This window comes from Diabrotica virgifera, chromosome 7, assembly GCF_917563875.1.
Source record: "Diabrotica virgifera virgifera chromosome 7, PGI_DIABVI_V3a".
Taxonomy (NCBI): Eukaryota; Metazoa; Arthropoda; class Insecta; order Coleoptera; family Chrysomelidae; genus Diabrotica; species Diabrotica virgifera.
The window spans coordinates 236,463,246-236,482,659 of NC_065449.1; the positions used below are offsets into that span (position 1 = coordinate 236,463,246).

Genomic DNA, 19,414 nt, shown 5'->3' on the forward strand with positions numbered 1-19,414 from the left:
TATCAGGGCTGATAGGCAGTACCTAAAAATTAAGTTAAGTTAATAAAGTTAAAAACATATGAGGTCCATTTCCCCGATTTAAGTTGATATAGGCAACTCAAATTACACGGCCTGTCAAATATTACCTGATCCTTTTCTGTCTCTCTCAGAACCTCTCTCTTGTATGTTGGCGGCATTAATTTTCTTCATGCCTCTTCCATCTGTATTGACAGTTCGTTGCTCCGAACTCTTAGTAGGAAATATTCAGATGCCTGTATTATTCCCGAACAGGGACTTTTTTGGCTTATTTTCCTGAAGTAATATTCTTCCAAATTTTCCGAAGTGAAATAAAACTATGCAAAAAAATTGTAGATAAACTGTTTATTAATTCTTATTTTCTTTATTCATCAACATATATTTGAACATGGTACTCTAGCTCTTCTCCTGCTTGAACAGAATCAATACGTAAAACTACGTACTCCTTTCCATATCCTCCTTCTTCTATTTCAGGGTCACTAAAACTTTCAGCCATATCGAGAACCTAAAAATTAAATAAAACAATAATTTAAAAAAGATCAATATACACAGCTGAAATATATGCTGTCATTAAAACACTCAGTTGTAAAAAAAAAACGTTGAATCTGCACTGACTTACAATTATCTATCCTTTCTATCAAGAATATTTACTACAAAAATCCGTTAATTCGAATTATCCACAACGCGTGACATTAATTGAAAGACAAGAACGTATTAGTCCAGAGAAATAAGATTTTTCTCGTGACACATTCCCTCCAGGCCGAAACAAAATTGTTTGGGTAGTATGGACAACTATATTAAACACCTGTTTCCTGCAGCTGATTTTGATGATATATATACGGTGACCATATCTTTTTAAAGAAAAAAAAGTACAAAAAACAAAAATGTATTAAAAACGCAAAATGTATCTTTTTATTGGACAAACATAACTTTTTGACATTAAAAATAAATAATCTATGTAGCTAAACATAAAAATTATAACAATTAAACTAAACAACACATTATATTAACTTTAAGAAAGTTACAAGCCTGTAAATAAGAGTTTTTATATGAGGGACCTGCAATAGCCTCATCATCTTCCCGTTTTTTGCATCATTCATATTTTTCTGAACTTAAAATTAATTTAAGAAGGTCCGGCTTCGACTGAAGTAAATGAAACATATCATACAAGTCTCATCAAAATTTGCGTACACCCGCATCGCTGCCTTGAGAGTGGATATGGACATTTGTGACTTTTCCGACGTCCAATAATAATTATTTATTACAGAAAAGAAACGCTCGATAGCCGCACTAGTTCCCGGAAGACAAAAAATAAATTCGCATAATATTTGTAAGTTTTTCAGTTTGAATTGATCTACACACTTAAAAACTTCAAGACATCGATCCTGACTATTTTTTTCTTTTCCGTTCCACTCAGAAATTTTTTTTGTAGTCAGATTCAGATTCAGAATTTCACTTGTAGCCACGTCTTTTAAAATTCCCAGTTCGTCAAAGAGTTGATCTTCATTTAAAATGGTTGCCTTGATATACAATTTAAAAGCTTCGAGAGAATAACAAACATCGTTCCATGTTATTTCACTTCTTAGATCTATCCTTTTGAATAGTTTAAATTCATGAAAATTTGTACTCCAGTTTTCTAGATAGGTTACAGATTTTGTGTAAAAATGTTTCACTTGTGCAGTAAAATTTTGTGCACGACCATCGCACCATAAGCCTGATTTCTCTCATGTTTTTAAAGATCATTCATAAACGCATTTACCAAACACTTGATATGGATATTGAAGAAATCCAATTTGGATTCCGTAGAGGCGTAGGTACCAGTGAAGCTCTGTTTGCATTTAACGTACTAATCCAGATATGCTTGGGTGTGAACGTGTGAACGGATAGTACGTCTGTTTCATAGATTACAACAAGGCTTTCGGTAAAGTCCGCCACAAAGAGCTAATGGACGTCCTCAAAGCAAAGCAATTACAATACAATGACCTTTGAATTATAACAAATCTATATTATAAACAGCAGGCACACATACGCATTAACGAACACACATCAGAAGAGTTCGAAGTTAAAAGAGGAGTGCGACAGGGATAGGGGTGTGTATTGTCACTACTACTGTTCAATGCATACTCTGAAGAAATTATGAAAAAAGCTCTTGAGGAAGAAGCAGGAGGAATAGAGGTAAATGGAACGCCAATTAACAACATTAGATATGCGAAAGATACTATCATAATAGCGGACAACCTCCAAGACCTCCAAAAGCTAATGAACAAGATAGTTGAGTATGGAGAAGAATATGGATTATCAATAAACATCAAGAAAAATAAATTTATGAGGATATCAAAAACCCAAAATAATGACTAAAGCCTGACAATTAAAGGTAAAACTTTAGAACAAGTTGAAAACTACAACTATCTTGGCACAATAATTAATCACACAAACGATTACTCCAAAGAAATCAAAGTTCAAATAAAGAAAGCAACAAACTTCAATAAAATGAGAAAGGTACTTTGTGCAAGAGAACTGAAATAATTATACTTGAGAGTTAGCCTGGTAATGGGTTATATTTTCTCGACTCTGCTTTACGGGATAGAAGCATTATCAATTAACAGGTCGACTACTAGAAAGTTGGAAGCATTTGAACTGTGAGTGAAGGTATCCTGAAGATAGCATGGACCGAGCATGTAACAAACAACGAAGTCATGAGAAGAGTCAACAAAAGAATGGAAATATTGGAAACCATCAAGACACAAAAGCTGCAATACCTGGAACAGTATACAAATAAATTTGTTTAAAAATAGTAAAAGGTAAAAACATTAATTTTTTAGAAAAAATAAGTACATTTGCGTGTCCTTAGAAAGGTTTTAAAGTACATTAGGACAATATTTAAAAATAAGTACTGTCCTACTTAAATAAGTACATATGGTCACCGTAGATATATATAGTTATAAACAAATGAAGATTTAAAAACGGTAAATTTTCGCTTTTTTCGTCTATTACTAAAAAGTGAAGCATTCTAAACTTTGAGAATAAGAATCTTATAAATCATATAACAAGCTTCAATATGGCGTTCGCTGAATGTGTCTTTCATTATTTGTTGCTTAGAGAATTGCAAAATGTCATAAATTTTAAGATTTTATAAATGTCGATAATTTATGTAAAAATTAAGTTAGAAACTTCTTATTACACGGAATGCTGAGACTTCTCATGGTTAAAGCATTCTAAACAAATTTGAGAATAATAAACTCATAAATCATATTATACAGTATGTCCCTGTAAGTTGTATCCATATGGAAAACTTTTTTATTATTAATTTTACGAAAAAAAGTTATTCTTTATAAAAAGCTCTGCATGGTCCAAAACCTAAGATTTAACCATCAAATATCAAAATTTTTGAATATTATACGAGGTATGTCAAAAAGTTTGAATTTCACTCAAGAGTAAAGTAGCTTTATTTTTCGTAATATTGGAAATTGCTATTATGAAAAGTTGTTTGGAATTAAAACTTATATTCTAATATGCAATTACATCCTTCTAATTGAAAAAAAAATTTTTTTGAGAAATTATGGATAACTATCATTATTTTTTCAGTTATTTCAATTCTGATAACTCTTTTATTATTAATTTTACGAAAAAAAGTGATTCCTAATAAAAAGTTCTGGATGGTCTAAAACTTAAAATACAACCATCTTATATCAAATTTTATCAATTTTATACGAGGTATGTCAAAAAAGATAAATTTAGATCAAAAGTAAAGTACCTTTATAGTTCAGAATATTTCAATTAGAAGAATGTAATTACATACTGAAACATAGTTTTTAATTCTAAATAACTTTTCATAATAACAATTTTCGATATTGTAAAAAATAAAAGTATTTTACTCTTGAGCGAAATTCATATTTTTTGACATACCTCGTATAAAATTGATAAAATTTGACATAAGATGGTTGTATTTTAGATTTTAGAGCATGCAGAATTTTTTATTAAGAATCATTTTTTTTCGTAAAATTAATAATAAAAGAGTTATCTGAATTAAAATAACTGAAAATAATGTTAGTTATCCATAATTTTTCAAAAAAAAATTCAATTAGAAGGATGTAATTGCATACTAAAATACAGTTTTTAATTCCAAACAACTTTTCATTATAACAATTTTCAATATTGTGAAAAATAAAGCTATTTTACTCTTGAGTGAAACTCAAACTTTTTGACATACCTCGGATAATGTTCAAAAAATTTGATATTTGATGCTTAAATCTTAGGTTTTGGACAATACAGCTTTTTATAAAGAATAACTTTTTTTCGTAAAATTAATAATAAAAAAGTTTTCCATATGGATACAACTTACAGGGACATACTGTATAAAACTTAAATATGGCGCTCGCTGAATATGTCTATCCTTATTTGTTGCTTAGGAAATTGAAAAAAAAATCATAAATTTTGAGATTTTATAAACGTTCATAATTTATTGAAAAATTAAGTTATAACCTTCTTATTACACGAAATGCTGAGACTTCTTGTGCTTAAATTATATTTTAATAGGTCTGGATCCCGCGTATGAAAAAAAAGTTGATTAATTGCAAGCTGAAAATTTGTTGATAGCTTAAGGGTGTCCAGTCGAATAAACTTTGATATATGCGAACACTGGAACAGGGGCAGTCTTAACTGTGGAACAGGTTAAAAATTTGAACAGACACACCACGAAAACGGCACATTTATTTTGTCAGACAGAACAGACTTAAATTCTCCGAACAGAGATTAAACTCTCATGCAAAAATCAGACTGCTATTTATCACCTGTCATTATTCCTGTCATTTGAAATATTCTACATGTTCCACCCATTAAAACGCCCATTTGGTGATAAATAGCAGTCTGATATTTGCATGAGAGTTTATTCTCTGTTCGAAGAGTTTAAGTCTGTTCTGTCGGAAAAAATAAATGTGCCGTTTTCGTAGTGTGACCGTTCCAAATTTTTAACCTGTTCCACAGTTAAAACTGCCCCTGTTCCAGTGTTCGCATATATCAAAGTTTATCCGACTAGACACCCTTAACCTATTAACAAATTTTCAGCTTGCTATTAATCAACCTTTTTTTCATACGCGGGATCCAGACCTATAAAGCTTAAACCAATTGGTTAAATAGTTTAAAAATTATTTAATTTGTTTATCCCAAATTTATTTTTTTGCAACACTATAAGTCAGAAAATTATGAGGTTTATTAAGTTAGTTATAAAAAAATTACAAAAAGTAATTTTAAACAGTGTAAAATTATTTTGCAAAAACATATCGATTTTTTGGTTACTTATAAACAATTAGAAGAACTTTTTAACCGTTACCCGTAGAAAAATTATTTTTCAATTTTGCAAAAACTGAATTTTTGTACCCATTTAGAAAGAAAAATAGGACAATTATTAAGGACGAAGTTAGCCCCCCTCCCGTTTTTTTAATTCAAATGTTCTTGCAAAATAATTTTGCAATATTTAAAATTATTTTTTGTCATGTTTTTTAATTAAATTAATAGTGTAAATTCTTCTTTTATAAACTACCCCAAAGTATTACTGTAACCTTATCATTTTCTGACTTATTGTGTTCTAAAAAAAATTAATTTGGGATAAACAAATTAAATAACTTTTAAACTATTTGACCAATTTGATATTTATGCTATGATTTAAGCAGCAGAAGGCTCAGTATTCCGTGTAATAATAAGGTTCCAAGTTAATTTTTACATAAGTTATGAATATTTATATAAGGTCAAAATTTATGATTTATTTTGCAATTTTCTAAACAACCAATAAGGATAGGCATATTCAGCGAACGCCATATTGAAGTTTTTTATAAATACGATTTATGAATTTCTTAATCTCAAATTTGTTTAAAATGCCTAACTTTTTGGTAGGTAATAGACGAAAAAAGCTAAACTTTACCGTTTTTTGAACTTCATTTGTTTATAACTATGTATATCATCAAAATCGGCTGCAGGAAACATATAGGTTATTATTATAGATGTACATACTACTCAAAAAATTTGATTTCGGCCTGGAAGGGGTTGTTTCACCAACAGGATAATTATTTTCTTATTTCTCTAAACTATATTAGTGATTATTATTTAGACCCCATAGCAATTAGATAATAAAGGAATTAAAAATTCAAGCAGCTTAAGAGGTGTCCCATTCTGGTATTTCAATAGAAAGTAAACTTGGAGTATATTTACAACATACAGTCAATCAAATGTGCTTGAGAGCCTGGCAAAACCTCTGGAATAGAAAAGCTCAAAACTTCATGATATTCAACCCAGAATTCCTACCTTAAAAATACCAACTTTTTGTAGAAGGCACAAAGTTGTTATAAGAAGACAAATAATGTCCAAGCATTGCTGTCTTATGCGTGGTTACCTGATGAGTCAATGCAATTGTCCTTGGTGTCATATCTGCAACACCCTTGTCACCACACCGAGTCACACATACTAGTTGAGTGCCAACTTTACACCAATACTCGAAGACTAGACAACTAGACAAAGTGAATGAAGACCTAACAACCACTCTTAGTGACAATTATATAATAAACAGGTTTTATAACCCTTTTCCGTCCCTAATTTTCACTCCTTTCTATTATGACACTCTTCTATTCTTAAATTTCTTTCTGACATCACCTTGGAGTAGCCCTATATCCATGTGGTTGTTTGTCTTCTTCGTTTTAGTTTTTCTGGTGGATCCATTCTAACCCGTCTTTGGGATCCTTTTTTCCTCCACTCGTCTTACGTGTCCGTACCATACTAGCTATTGTCTTTCGATGTCATCTATGATGGTCCTTCTATTCCCATTTGTTGTCTAATATCGATTCTTATGTGTTATAGTCCAGATCTTCTTGCTAACCTCTTCCAAACATCAATCTCAGTGGCTAGTAACAATAGTAACTTTAAAAATGCGATTATGTTTCCCAAAGACTGTCAGTTATACTGTGCCATGTAGATATTATACTTATAGTTTGCTTATACAGTGATGAGCGCACTAATAACCGGCAAAATAACGCAAAAAATGGAAAACGTTTTAAGTTGTGAGATGAAAAGAAATGAAACTAGTGGAGATGGGAAATTTAGTAATAAAAACTTATAAAGTTATATTCTATTTATTGTTTCCCATCTTTAGACGTATCAGATGAGTTTGGCAACTGCCACTGTAACAGTGACAGTTTTAGTTGACATACTCCTCTGATGGGAGTCTAAAGGCGGAAAACAATAAATAAAATGTAAGTTTATAGGTTTTTATCACTAAATTTCCCATCTCGATTAGTTTCGTTTCTTTTTATCTCACAACATAATATTTATGTTTTTCATCTTTTGCGTTATTTTACCGGTTATTAGCTCGTTCACCACTGTTTGTAATTATTTTAAAATATACTGTAATCCTTACGTTTGTAACCGTGACAATGACCTTTGCTGCTGAGACACGTTAATTTAAATAAAAAAAAACGATTAGGAATTTTTGTATCACGTGACACTTACTTGATAAGGTAAACTAAATATATCTAACAAACGAATCTCTAGATATAACAGAATATAACTCTGGACACTATAGCCTAATAAAATAAAAAAAAGTCAAAATGTAAATTCGTACAGGTTGAAACAAATTTTATATCAAAGTTTAGGTGGGTACAAAAGATATTTTCGAGAAACTATCCAAATCATACAAGGGTATCATTGTTTAAATAATTAAAAAGGGGTAATTTTTGCAAAAAAAAAATTTCTAACTGCTGAGGTAATTCACTTATTAATTCAAGGTCTACGGGATTTTTTTCTGCAAACTTAAAGGGTAGATTCTTCACATAAGACTTACTAAATTAAATTTGACCCCCTATTTTTTTAAATAATTGTATATAATTTAAAAACAAATTTTCAAAAAATTATTTTTAGCGTTTTGAATAAGCACTATAAAATATCTTATTTTACAAACAAATTTTCGCTATGTTATCAGTATTAAGCAAAAAAAGATTGGTCGAAAATTATTAAATTTTTTTTGAGATATTGAATTTGTTTTTTAAATGTTACTATATTTTCAATTGCAAAAACGCTGTTGTTGCCAAAGAAATATTCACCTGCATAAGATCTTATTATTTTTATTTTTATGTATATTTTCGATAAATGTATTAATAAATTCAAATTTCAGTTAAACTCCCCCCTAAAATGGCATTTGAAAATTATTCAAATTTGTTTATAATTTGTTTTTTTTTAATAATGTCGCCGCGATTAAGTATTTTGAAATGCCGTTTCGATAGTTGGGTTCTTGGGAATTTTTTACTAATTAACAAAATTTTTTTGCCGTTTTTTCTTCTTTTTTTTTCTTGGAGTTTTATTACTATGGGCCCTTTTAGGGTTAAATTTCATTAAGAATGTCGAATCTCTGAGTTGTAGATTCTAGACCTAAAAATATTAAGATTTAACTAAAATCTCTTAGATAAAATGTGGCTACTTACTGAGTTACAGGGTGTTTTATTTAAAAATTTAAAAATTATTGTTACCAAGTACTTTAAAACTATTTGATGTATCCTTATCATACTTGGCAGAAAGTATGGCTATTTTACACCCTACTCAATTGTGATTAATAAACGTTTCTAGCTAGTGTCAGAGGCGTACGACAGGGGATAGTGAATGATTGACCCTTCCAAAATTCTACGCCACTGAGTGAATTACTATTTTAGCGAAATTTTTCGATTCTCCAATACTTTGTATGTAAATAACTTTATTGGTATCGATAAAGTCATCAGTTTGCGAGATATTAGAAGTTTAAAATGAATGAATGAATGAATCAAAATAACTAATGCCGTTTCATTTTTAACGTCCAGTATCTCGAAAACTAATGACTTAATCGTTACCAGTAAGGAGCATATTATTTACATAGAAAGTATTGGAAACTTGAAAAATTTCGCTAAAATAGTAATTCCCTCAGTGGCGTAGAATTTGGGAAGGGTCAGCCATTAACTATCCCCTGTCGTACGCCTCTGATAGTAGCTGGAAACTTTTATTTATCACAATTTAGTAGACTGTATAGTACCCACACTTTCTGCCAAGTATGAGAAGGATATATCAAAATGTTTGAAAGTACTTGGTAAAAATATTTTTTAAATTTGTAAATAAAACTCCCTGTAACTCAGTAAGTAGCCACATTTTATTTAAGTGATTTTAGACCAATCTTAATATTTTTAGGTATAGAATCTACAACTTAGAGATTCGACATTATTAATAAAACTTAACCCTAAAAGGGTAATATAACTCCAAGAAAAAAGAAGAGGAAAAAACAATAAAATTTGTTAATTAGTGAAAAATTCCCAGAAATCCAATTATCGAAACGGCATTTCAAAATATTTAATCCCCGCGACGTTATTAAAAAAACAAATTATAAACAAATTTGAATAATTTTCAAATGCCATTTTAGGGGGAAGTTTAATTGAAATTTTAATTGATCAATACAGTTATCGAAAACATACATAAAAATAAAAATAATAGGATTAATACAGGTGAATCTCTCTTTGGAAACAACCGCGTTTTTGCAATTGAAAATAGAGTAACATTTAATAATCAAATTCAATATCTTAAAAAACATTAAATATTTTTGTACCAATTTTTTTTATTAACCTTTAACTACCCGCGCATCAAGTTATAACATAACTACACTTAAAAACAGCGGATTTGTTTAATTTTTTTTTTGAAAAAATACACTTAGTTGTTTGTTATAAAGCTTATTCGGCATCAGTGAATACTTGGAGTTCCTTTTCAGTAAGCCAATTGGGATTTATAACTGGAATCATGGAATAACTGGATTCCATGATAAATAAAATTACTAATAAAAAATTTTTTTAAATGTGATTTTTTACAGGAGAAAAAGTATTGTTTACAAAGAAAAATATATTTTTTGCCATAATGACTAAAAAACAATTAAAATATGTACTTATATTACGACTTATAGTAATATAATCCTGGGGTATATTGTCCACCACCGGAAACAACAAATAATAAAATGTAAATTACGATCTTTCCCAGAACGCCGATTATAACGAAACTAAAACCAAATTGTAAAGCACATTCCAGTGATAGGTTAGAAAAATAAGCAAGGTCAAAAATTAAATTTTTAAATATATTTCCAGTAGAATTCTTATATCTGGCGTACAAAGTACGCCAGCGCGTGTAGTTAAAGGTTAAGGTGATACAGTAGCGATCAACAGGTAGCCAAAACGCGTTCCAAGATTGCGGCTGTAATTTTGAATATTTTTTCGAGATATTTGGCACACGTATTCGTAATATAATAAAGAATGGCGGTACAGAGCCCAATTTGAAAAATATATTAATATGTGGAAATTACTCTGTAATTAAATACAATATTAAAAAAACGAGCCTGTACCGCCATTAAGAAGAACATAAAAATACACTTTCTTCAAATAAACTTTTTTATCCGATGCCTAGATTTTGTGTAATTTTGGAACTACTAATGAAATAAAAAATTTTAGTAGTTCCAAAATGACACAATATCTAGGCATCGGATAAAAAAGTTTATTTGAAGAAAGTGTATTTTTTTGTTCTTCTTAATGGCGGTACAGGCTCGTTTTTTTTAATATTTTATTTAATTACAGAGTAATTTCCACATATTAATATATTTTTCAAATTGGGCTCTGTACCGCCATTCTTTATTATATTACGAATACGTGTGCCAAATATCTCGAAAAAATGTTCAAAACTACAGCCGCAATCTTGGAACGCGTTTTCGCTACCTGTTGATCGCTACTGTTTCCTCTTAATATTGATAACATAGCGCAACTTCTCCTGTAAAATAAGATATTATAATATAGTGCTTATTTAAAACGCTAAAAATAATTTTTTGCAAATGGATTTTTAAAGTTTTATGTATATCTAATTATTTAAATAAATAGGAGGTCAAATTTAATTTAGTAAGTCGTATGTGAAAGATTTACCCTTGAACTTTGCAGAAAACAATCCTATTGACCTTCATTGATAATTGAATGACTTCAGCAGTTAAAAAAGTATATTTTTTTGCAAAAATTACCACTTTTTAATTATTTAAAAAATGATCCCCTTGTATGATTTGGATACTTTTTTGAAAATATCTTTTCTACCCACCTAAACTTTGATATAAAATTTGTTTCAACCTGTACGAATTTACATTTTGATTTACATGTAGTGTAATTTTATTTTTCTAGACTACTAATAATATAGAAAAGGTTGAGTCGTATATATAGTTAGGACGAAAACTCGCACCGCCAAAGCTTAACATAAAGGCTAATTTAAATGGAAGATGTTCCTCAGCAGAGGCAGCATTAGGTCGATTACAAACAATATTTAAATCAAACTTACCAAATACTTTAAAGGCAAAAAACCGTCGATCAGTACTTATTGCCGGTTCTGACACATGAAACTGAAACATAGGTTTTTAACAACAGCATAGTCCTCAAACTTCAAGTGACTCTGTGGAACGTGATCCAGAAGATTGCCATGTTAAAATGGAACTCGATAGGACACTTAGAAAGACAGCCGAGGGACGAAGCGAGTTCTTTAATGGCGACCAAGGACAAGCAAAAGAAGTATAGGCAGACTTCAAACAAGATCGACTGATGACATCAAGCGAATAGCTGGCCAGGAACGGATGCAAAAAACAGCTAATAGAAATAAATAGACCAAGAGGCAGCGCTGAAAAATCTATTTGAATTTACTACAGCTAGATTTTTCACAGTTGATTACTGTGAGTGTGTAGAGAAACATACTGCGGTCGGTCAAGCGAAACGTAGAACAGGGATTACTGAGAGGGTATCAAAGTTGCTTTCCTACGAAGGTAATTATTTCCATTTACTAAGGCTGAAAATCAGTACCCACATTCTAAATTAAATATAAATAACAGTTATTATAGTCGGTCAGCTTTATGACGGGACAGAGCCGGTCGGTCGGCCCCAATAATCGATTGAGAGAATGAAGCATTTTGGCTCGCAATTCTTTCGTCCAGCATGGATTTACTTGAAATTTTCACGAAACGTAGGGAATAGTCAAAGAATCATTTTTTATATCATGCCGCTATCATACGCTAAAACCTTGGGGGTGGTTGCCACCCCATCTCGGGGGTGGGAATTTTTTATTACATTTTAACCATGTAATTCGATGGAAAAAGTGATTCTAAGAAAAAATGTTTGTTACATTTTCTTCGTAAAACTAATATTTTTAGAGTTATTCGCGCTTGAAAATAACAGTTTTTCGACGAAAAAATCGACTTTTTTAGAGGGTTTTTGGAGAATACCTCGAAAAATATGCATTGAATCAAAAAAATTGTAGATATCGAAATTGTACCTTTTAGTAACACAAACCAAAGCCTTTTCCTATAATATCTTTAAGACCAACACAAACCGAGATACGGCATGTTAAATGTTAGCTTTTTTCGTCAAATGCATAATTTGAAATATTCATAACCAAATAATGGGAAAAATTTGCATTTTTCGAGGAAAACTTAAATAATCTTTTTTCAAGTATACAATTAGACCTTTCAAAAATAATAATAAAAAGTTTCTAGCATGAAAATTAAGCGACTTACAAAAAAATATCTGTACCTGCTTTTCTCTACGAAAAAATCAGTGAAAACAACCCACTAACTACCTTCCTAATTGAAAATTGGTCTTCACATTTCTGTAGTTCCTTTTATATTTATATTATAAATACACTCAAGGAGTTTGATATATTTAAAATGCCTAATTTTGGAAAAATTGGAGTTTAAAAAAAATTGATTTTTTGCAATTTGGTATTTTTCACCTTTTACTTGAAAATATCTCCGAAAATACTGAAGATATGAAAAAAATTATAAATTACTAAATTGTATCTTTTTTAAAGACTAAAATTACTCTGTGCATATATTTTTATTATAGTGAATAGTTAGCCAGATATAGCTGTTTAAAACCTCTATTTACCAGCAAACACCCCCTTATTCGAGCCCTTTAAACCCGCCCCAATTAAAAACTAAGACATCTTACGAAATTTAATTTACACAGTCTTATAGCTCTTTAAAAATCCTACAAAATCATTTTTGAGGGGTCTCATTACTGAGAGGGTATCAAAGTTGCCTTCCTACGAAGGTAATTAAATCCATTTACTAAGGCTGAAAGTCAGTACACAGTGAGATATAATATTTTTCCAAAATTAGGCATTTTAAATAGGTCAAACTCCTTGAGTGTATTGATAATATAAATGTAAAAGGAACTACAGAAAGGTGAAGACCAATTTTGAATTAGGAAGGTAGTTAGGGGGTTGTTTTCACTGATTTTTCGTAGAGAAAAGCAGGTACCGACATTTTTTTGATTATAACTCGTTTAATTTTCATGCTGGAAACTCTTTATTATTTTTTTTTCCTCGAAAAATGCAAATTTTTCCCATTATTTGTCTTTGAATATTTCAAATTATGTATTTGGCGAAAAAAGCTAACATTTAACATGCCGTATCTCGGTTTGTATTGGTCTTAAAGATATTATTGGAATAGAATTTGGTTTGTGTTACTAAAAGATACAATTTAGATATCTAAATTTTTTTTGATTAAATGCATATTTTTCGACGTATTCTCAAAAAACCCTCTAAAAAAGTCGATTTTTTCGTCGAAACACTGTTATTTTCAAGCGCGAATAACTCGAAAAATCTTAACTTTACGAATAAAATGAACAAAACTTTTTTTCTTAGAATCACCTTTTGCATCGAATTACATGGTTAAAATGTAATAAAAAATTCCCACCCCCGAGATGGGGTGGCAACCACCCCCAAGGTTTTAGCGTATGATAGCGGCATGATATATAAAATGATCCTTGGACTATTCCCTACCTTCTGCGAAAATTTCAAGTAAATCCATGCTGGACGAAAAAATTGCGAGCCAAATTGCTTCATTTCCTCAATCGACTATTGGGGCCGACCGACCGGCTCTGTCCCGTCATACAGATGACCGACTATAATAACTTTTATTTATATTTAATTTAGAATGTGTGTACTGATTTTCAGCCTTAGTAAATGGAAATAATTACCTTCGTAGGAAAGCAACTTTTATACCCTCTCAGTAACCCCTGTTCTACGTTTCCCTTGACCGACTGCAGTATGTTTCTCTACACACTCACAGTAATCAACTGTGAGAAATCTAGCTTTAGTAAATTCAAATAGATTTTTCAGCGCTGCCGTTCCGTCTAAAATGGACACACCTAAGGGAAGCTTGTGTGTGTGTGTGTGTGTGTGTGTGTGTGTGTGTGTGTGTGTGTGTGTGTGTGTGTGTGTGTGTGTGTGTGTGTGTGTGTGTGTGTGTGTGTGTGTGTGTGTGTGTGTGTGTGTGTGTGTGTGTGTGTGTGTGTGTGTGTGTGTGTGTGTGTGTGTGTGTGTGTGTGTGTGTGTGTGTGTGTGTGTGTGTGTGTGTGTGTGTGTGTGTGTGTGTGTGTGTGTGTGTGTGTGTGTGTGCTTGTTTTGGCTTGGATGCAGGTCCATTTGGCACTAAGGGAGGCTTATATCCGACGATGAATGGAACAGCTGTTCATGATGATTATTGCACTTACCTGAAGACAGGTGATTGGAGCATTGAAGAAACCGCTTCCTGGAATACGAACATGTATAACTCTTCCTGTTAATGTATTATCGTAAACTAAAGTCCGTCTAGAAATGAAAATATGTATCACTTAATATATTTTAAAACATTTTTGATATTCAGTGTGTTTTCGTAATATAGAAAGCTGAAATAAAGTCGAATATAAAGTTGAAAATGGCCAAGATATTGAACAAAAACAATTGCTACAAAACTAATCAGGCCTTACGCTCGGGCATTTACCGCATACATACTACCTTAAATATTGATTTTAGCAAAAAATATAATCAAATCACAATTGTATAAAATTTAATTTGGTGTTTTTATAGGTACATTTTGTTGTAAAACTAATAATAAACGAGCTCATTCAATAATTATGCTCTACCTGTCACTATATCCCCTTTATCTCGGAAAGTATCGACTACACGAAAAAAATTGTAGTTAATAAAAGAAATGATAGAAAATTTCGACAATTATTTCAGTCCTCACACTTTTTGTCAAAAATGGAGAAAATATTGAGCAAAACGGTTTTCCTTAAAATGAAGATGGCGGCTAATGTAACACTGGATTTTAGTGGATTTTATAAGTGGTAATTCAGTCGTGATTTTAAATTTACCCTATTATTGACCCTCTAAAGATCAGAAAAATGGAATTCTGGCTAGCTCGGCAAACAAGGTTAGGCCTAAACGACTCGAAAAAATTACTTGAGGAGGGTGGCACCTACACAGATTTGTTAACCTAGAAGAATGATAATGAATAAGTTATACTTACTGGTGACTAGTTTGTGGACACTTATTGTAATCATTTGCCTGAGATTTCGGAATAGCAATTAGCACTAAAATTGTTAGAAACAATACATTTTTAAACATAGTTGAAAACATGTTGTTTTTGATCTATAGATACGCTTCTCAAAATAGATATAGTTTTTTAACTAAAATTATATTGTTCAGATTGTATATATACATAAAATGATAGAAGGGGGGATGCTTCAACACATTAAAATTTTGAAAAAACATGCTTATCATTCCTAATCCAACTTTTCTATGAATTTTTCAATGATACTCACACAGAAAAACAAAACAATTAGATATTTTTTTCTATTATTCTTATCTAAATAGAACATTTTGATATTAATGTATATGAATGAGTCAACACTCACAATCTAAAGTAGTTTTTACTTCTGTTAGTTTTGGGCTACCTGGCTTACAATATATGCTTCATCATCAAGGACCATCAGGCACAAAATACAAAGGTCTTTGTTTAACAAAAACCTACGAACTAAAAACAACGTGAACCAAATAATAAACAACTAAATTGAAACTACAATGAGCAAACTACTATAACAATAATTAAGTGAGAGATTGAACAAAAATAAAGTATATACATTGAGACGTTAGTGCCATTGGGATATAACAAATCTGATAGAACGACGTATACAGAGAGAGTCTGTAATTTAGAATAAATTCAATCTCTCAAATACTAATTGTTTTTTTGAAAAATGCTCAGACCCGTCGATAAGTATTTCAAATTGTCCTTTTTGACATACAATAATAATGTATACAGGGTGTCCCAATTTAGAGGTATGACGTCATCGTTGATTTTCTTAAATGGCAACACTGTCATTTTGATAGCTATTTTGATAGGATGTGTAAAGTTATACAAAACTGCAAAATATCAAATGTTTATTCTTTACCATTTATAAGATAATAAAAAATAAAAAGTTATGTCTGTAATTTGGAATAAATTCAATAATTATAATACTAGTTTTTTTTTTTTTCGAAAAATGCTCAGACCCATCAATTAGTATTTCAAATTGTTATTTTTGACAGGCAATAATAATGTATACAGGGTGTCCCAATTTAGAGATATGACGTCATCGTTGATTTTCTTAAATGGCAACACTGTCATTTTGATAGCTATTTTGATAGGGTGTGTAAAGTTATACCCAACTGCAAAATTTCAAATTTTCATTCCCTACCATTTACAAGATAATAAAAAATAACGAAGTTATGAAAAACAAGTAATCAAATAATATTTGAATTTAATTATTTAAAATAAGCAAATGCTCACGTCGTCTCTGACGTCATCTTCAGAGCTTCAGGTATCACTCTTTTTGGATGGGGAAAAAGCATTGAACTCGCGACGGTAATCTCTACGGCGTGATATTAGTAATTTACATACCATAGGTTGAGTTGCGGATAAGTTTGACCGAGGTTATAATGGTTGGAGGCAAGCACCTGAGGTACACTTTCAATCAAGCTTTCATGAGCATAATATTTTCAATCAGTAGTAACACGTTATACGGGGCACATGAATTATGAAAAATTGTTATTTTTTATAAAGTTTAATTCATTATGTGACAATTTGTTAGTATCTAAAGTATATTAAACAAGTTTTTGAAGTTATACTTCTTTACGCGCGATATGAGGGTGAATTTTTATATGTTAAAACCTACGATCCCGGCGCATGCGCATTATAACTTTGTTCTGATTGGATGTTCAAATGACATGTCAAAAATTATCCAATATGGCAGCTGTAGCGCAGCTGTGGTTTGGACGGTTGACGGTTTGGTTATGTATGGTTGTTGCATTTTAAAATTTGTGAGAAGAGAAACAACAAAGGTTAGTTAATAGTTATACTGCCTTTTTAAATAGTTTTCATATTATATTTTTAAAGTTATACTTCAAAATGTTTTAATTTATGTATGTATCAGTCCAGAAAAGGTGTGGAAAGAATATATTAGTGTTTTTAAATATATTTTTCTACAAACGTGTTAAAAATACAATTTTTAGGACTCCATAAGAGCGTTAAAAATGCTACTTTAAGGCACTAGTGCTTTAAAATTTTTAAGGCACTGCAGTTTAAAGTGAATTGTCAAATTGTGAAACGTCGAAATATTTATATTTCATTTATTAACATTAATATTAATAATACAAACTGCGCAATTTGAAAAGGTGGTTTAAAAGGTTTTTTATTATAATTTTGTGTCTTTGGATTTGTCTTCCTTGGGCGTAAAATAATAAAACATCTATTTTTATATTTCACTTGTCACCGTGATGTATAATTATGTATATCTGAAAGGTAAATAGCATGTGGCTTGATGGCCTTGTTGGTAGAGCATTGGACCAGAGATCAAAAAATCGCGAGATTGCGCGGACGACTCGTATTTTTTTCTTTTTTTTTTAATATTTGGCATTGTTAAGTTTTGGTTCATTTTTGGTAATTATTGTCAATTTTTGTATTGTAACTGTTAAGTAGGTATATTTATTTCGTTGAAATTATATTATAATAGAAGTATAACTTCTTACGTGCGTACAAAGTACACACACATTCTTTTTTTATTATTTTTGTTAAGCTCTTATATTAGTTTAATTTATTGGTAGTTCAGAGAAATCAGGAAAAAAATATCCTGCTGGTGACACAACCTCCTCCAGGCCGAAACCAAATGTTTTTAGTAGTATGGACATCTACAATAATAACCTATATTTCCTGCAGCCGACTTTGATGATATGCCTAGTTATAAACAAATGAAATACAAATACCTTAAATTTTCGCTTTTTTCGTCTATTACCAACAAATTTACTATTTAAACTAATTTAAGAGTAAGAAACACATAAATGGTATAAAAAACTTCAATATGGCGTTCGCTGAATATGTCTATCCTTATTTGTTACTTAGAAAATTGCAAAATAAATCATAAATTTTGAGTTTTTATAAATATTCATAACTTATGTAAAAATTAACTTAGAACCTTCTTATTACACGAATTGCTGAGACTTCTGGTGCTTAAATCATACACTAGATTTCAAAGCAATTGGTCAAATAGTTTAAAAGTTATCTAATTTGTATATCCCAAATTATTTTTTTTGCAACACTATAAGTCAGAAAATGATAAAGTTACAGTAATACTTTGGATAGTTTATGAAAGAAGAAGATTTACATTATTAATTTAATTAAAAAAAATGACAAAATAATTACACTTTTATAAAAAAGAACTTGTTTATAATAAAACATTTTTATTATTATAAAAGAATATAAAATAATTTAACGATAAACGATTTAACGATAAATTGGGAAAATGAGGGAATTCTACAATTTGCAATTCACGTCACATCTGTTCAGCGTGGTATAGTTCCAACGAGAATAGTTCCCTTCGTACTCCAATCAGAGTAAATGTACATAAATCAAAAATGGATAACCATTTTCAATTTCGTTGCAAAACGAAAATACAGCCGAACCATATTCTAGTCCAATCAGAGAGTGCAGCAAGCACCTCTACCGGTTTCGAAACTTATTAGTCTCTCATGAGGAGGCACATATGTTGCTCTCCCTGATTCCCTCATCTTCCTTAGTCTCAGCATCCGTATGGCTTGCAAATTGTAGAAGCCTCGAAGGTGTAACCAGAGAAAGTTCCCATTTTTTTTTTCATTCTGGTGGGGTGTAGAATAGCATTATGTTGTTTTATATGCCATTAGGGTGAAAACTTTTTTTTAAATTATTTATTAAAACAATTAAAAGGGATACGCAACAGCCGGGTTCCAACTGGGGACCTCTCGATCTGCAGTCTAATGCCACTGAGGCACCATCAATTTGTAGATATCGATTTATTAACGTACTTTAAAATATCATTGCATTAGTCACATTTTTAAAATAGTTTGAAATTTAAAAAAAGTCGATTTATCCATACAGTGTGATTGGTCAGTGGGGTAAAGCTTTGTAGATCGGTTATTAGTAATAGATAGTAACAAAAGCTAATAGCAAAAATTGTAGCCAACTTTGATTACAGATTGATAATCAGTAATCGTAAATTGTAAGTTT

General features: G+C 30.7%; 1 protein-coding gene across 1 annotated transcript; it reads right to left on the bottom strand.

Annotated features, from left to right (window-relative positions):
• Window positions 1-341: 341 nt before the first annotated feature.
• Window positions 342-15,643, bottom strand: LOC114325753 (uncharacterized). The gene is made up of 3 exons (XM_028273888.2): window positions 15,368-15,643; window positions 14,571-14,667; window positions 342-520 (listed from the first exon to the last, which is right to left on the bottom strand). Exons 1-3 carry the CDS (start codon window positions 15,475-15,477, stop codon window positions 380-382), a joined length of 348 nt encoding a protein of 115 aa, XP_028129689.1. The 5' UTR covers window positions 15,478-15,643; the 3' UTR covers window positions 342-379.
• Window positions 15,644-19,414: the final 3,771 nt, after the last annotated feature.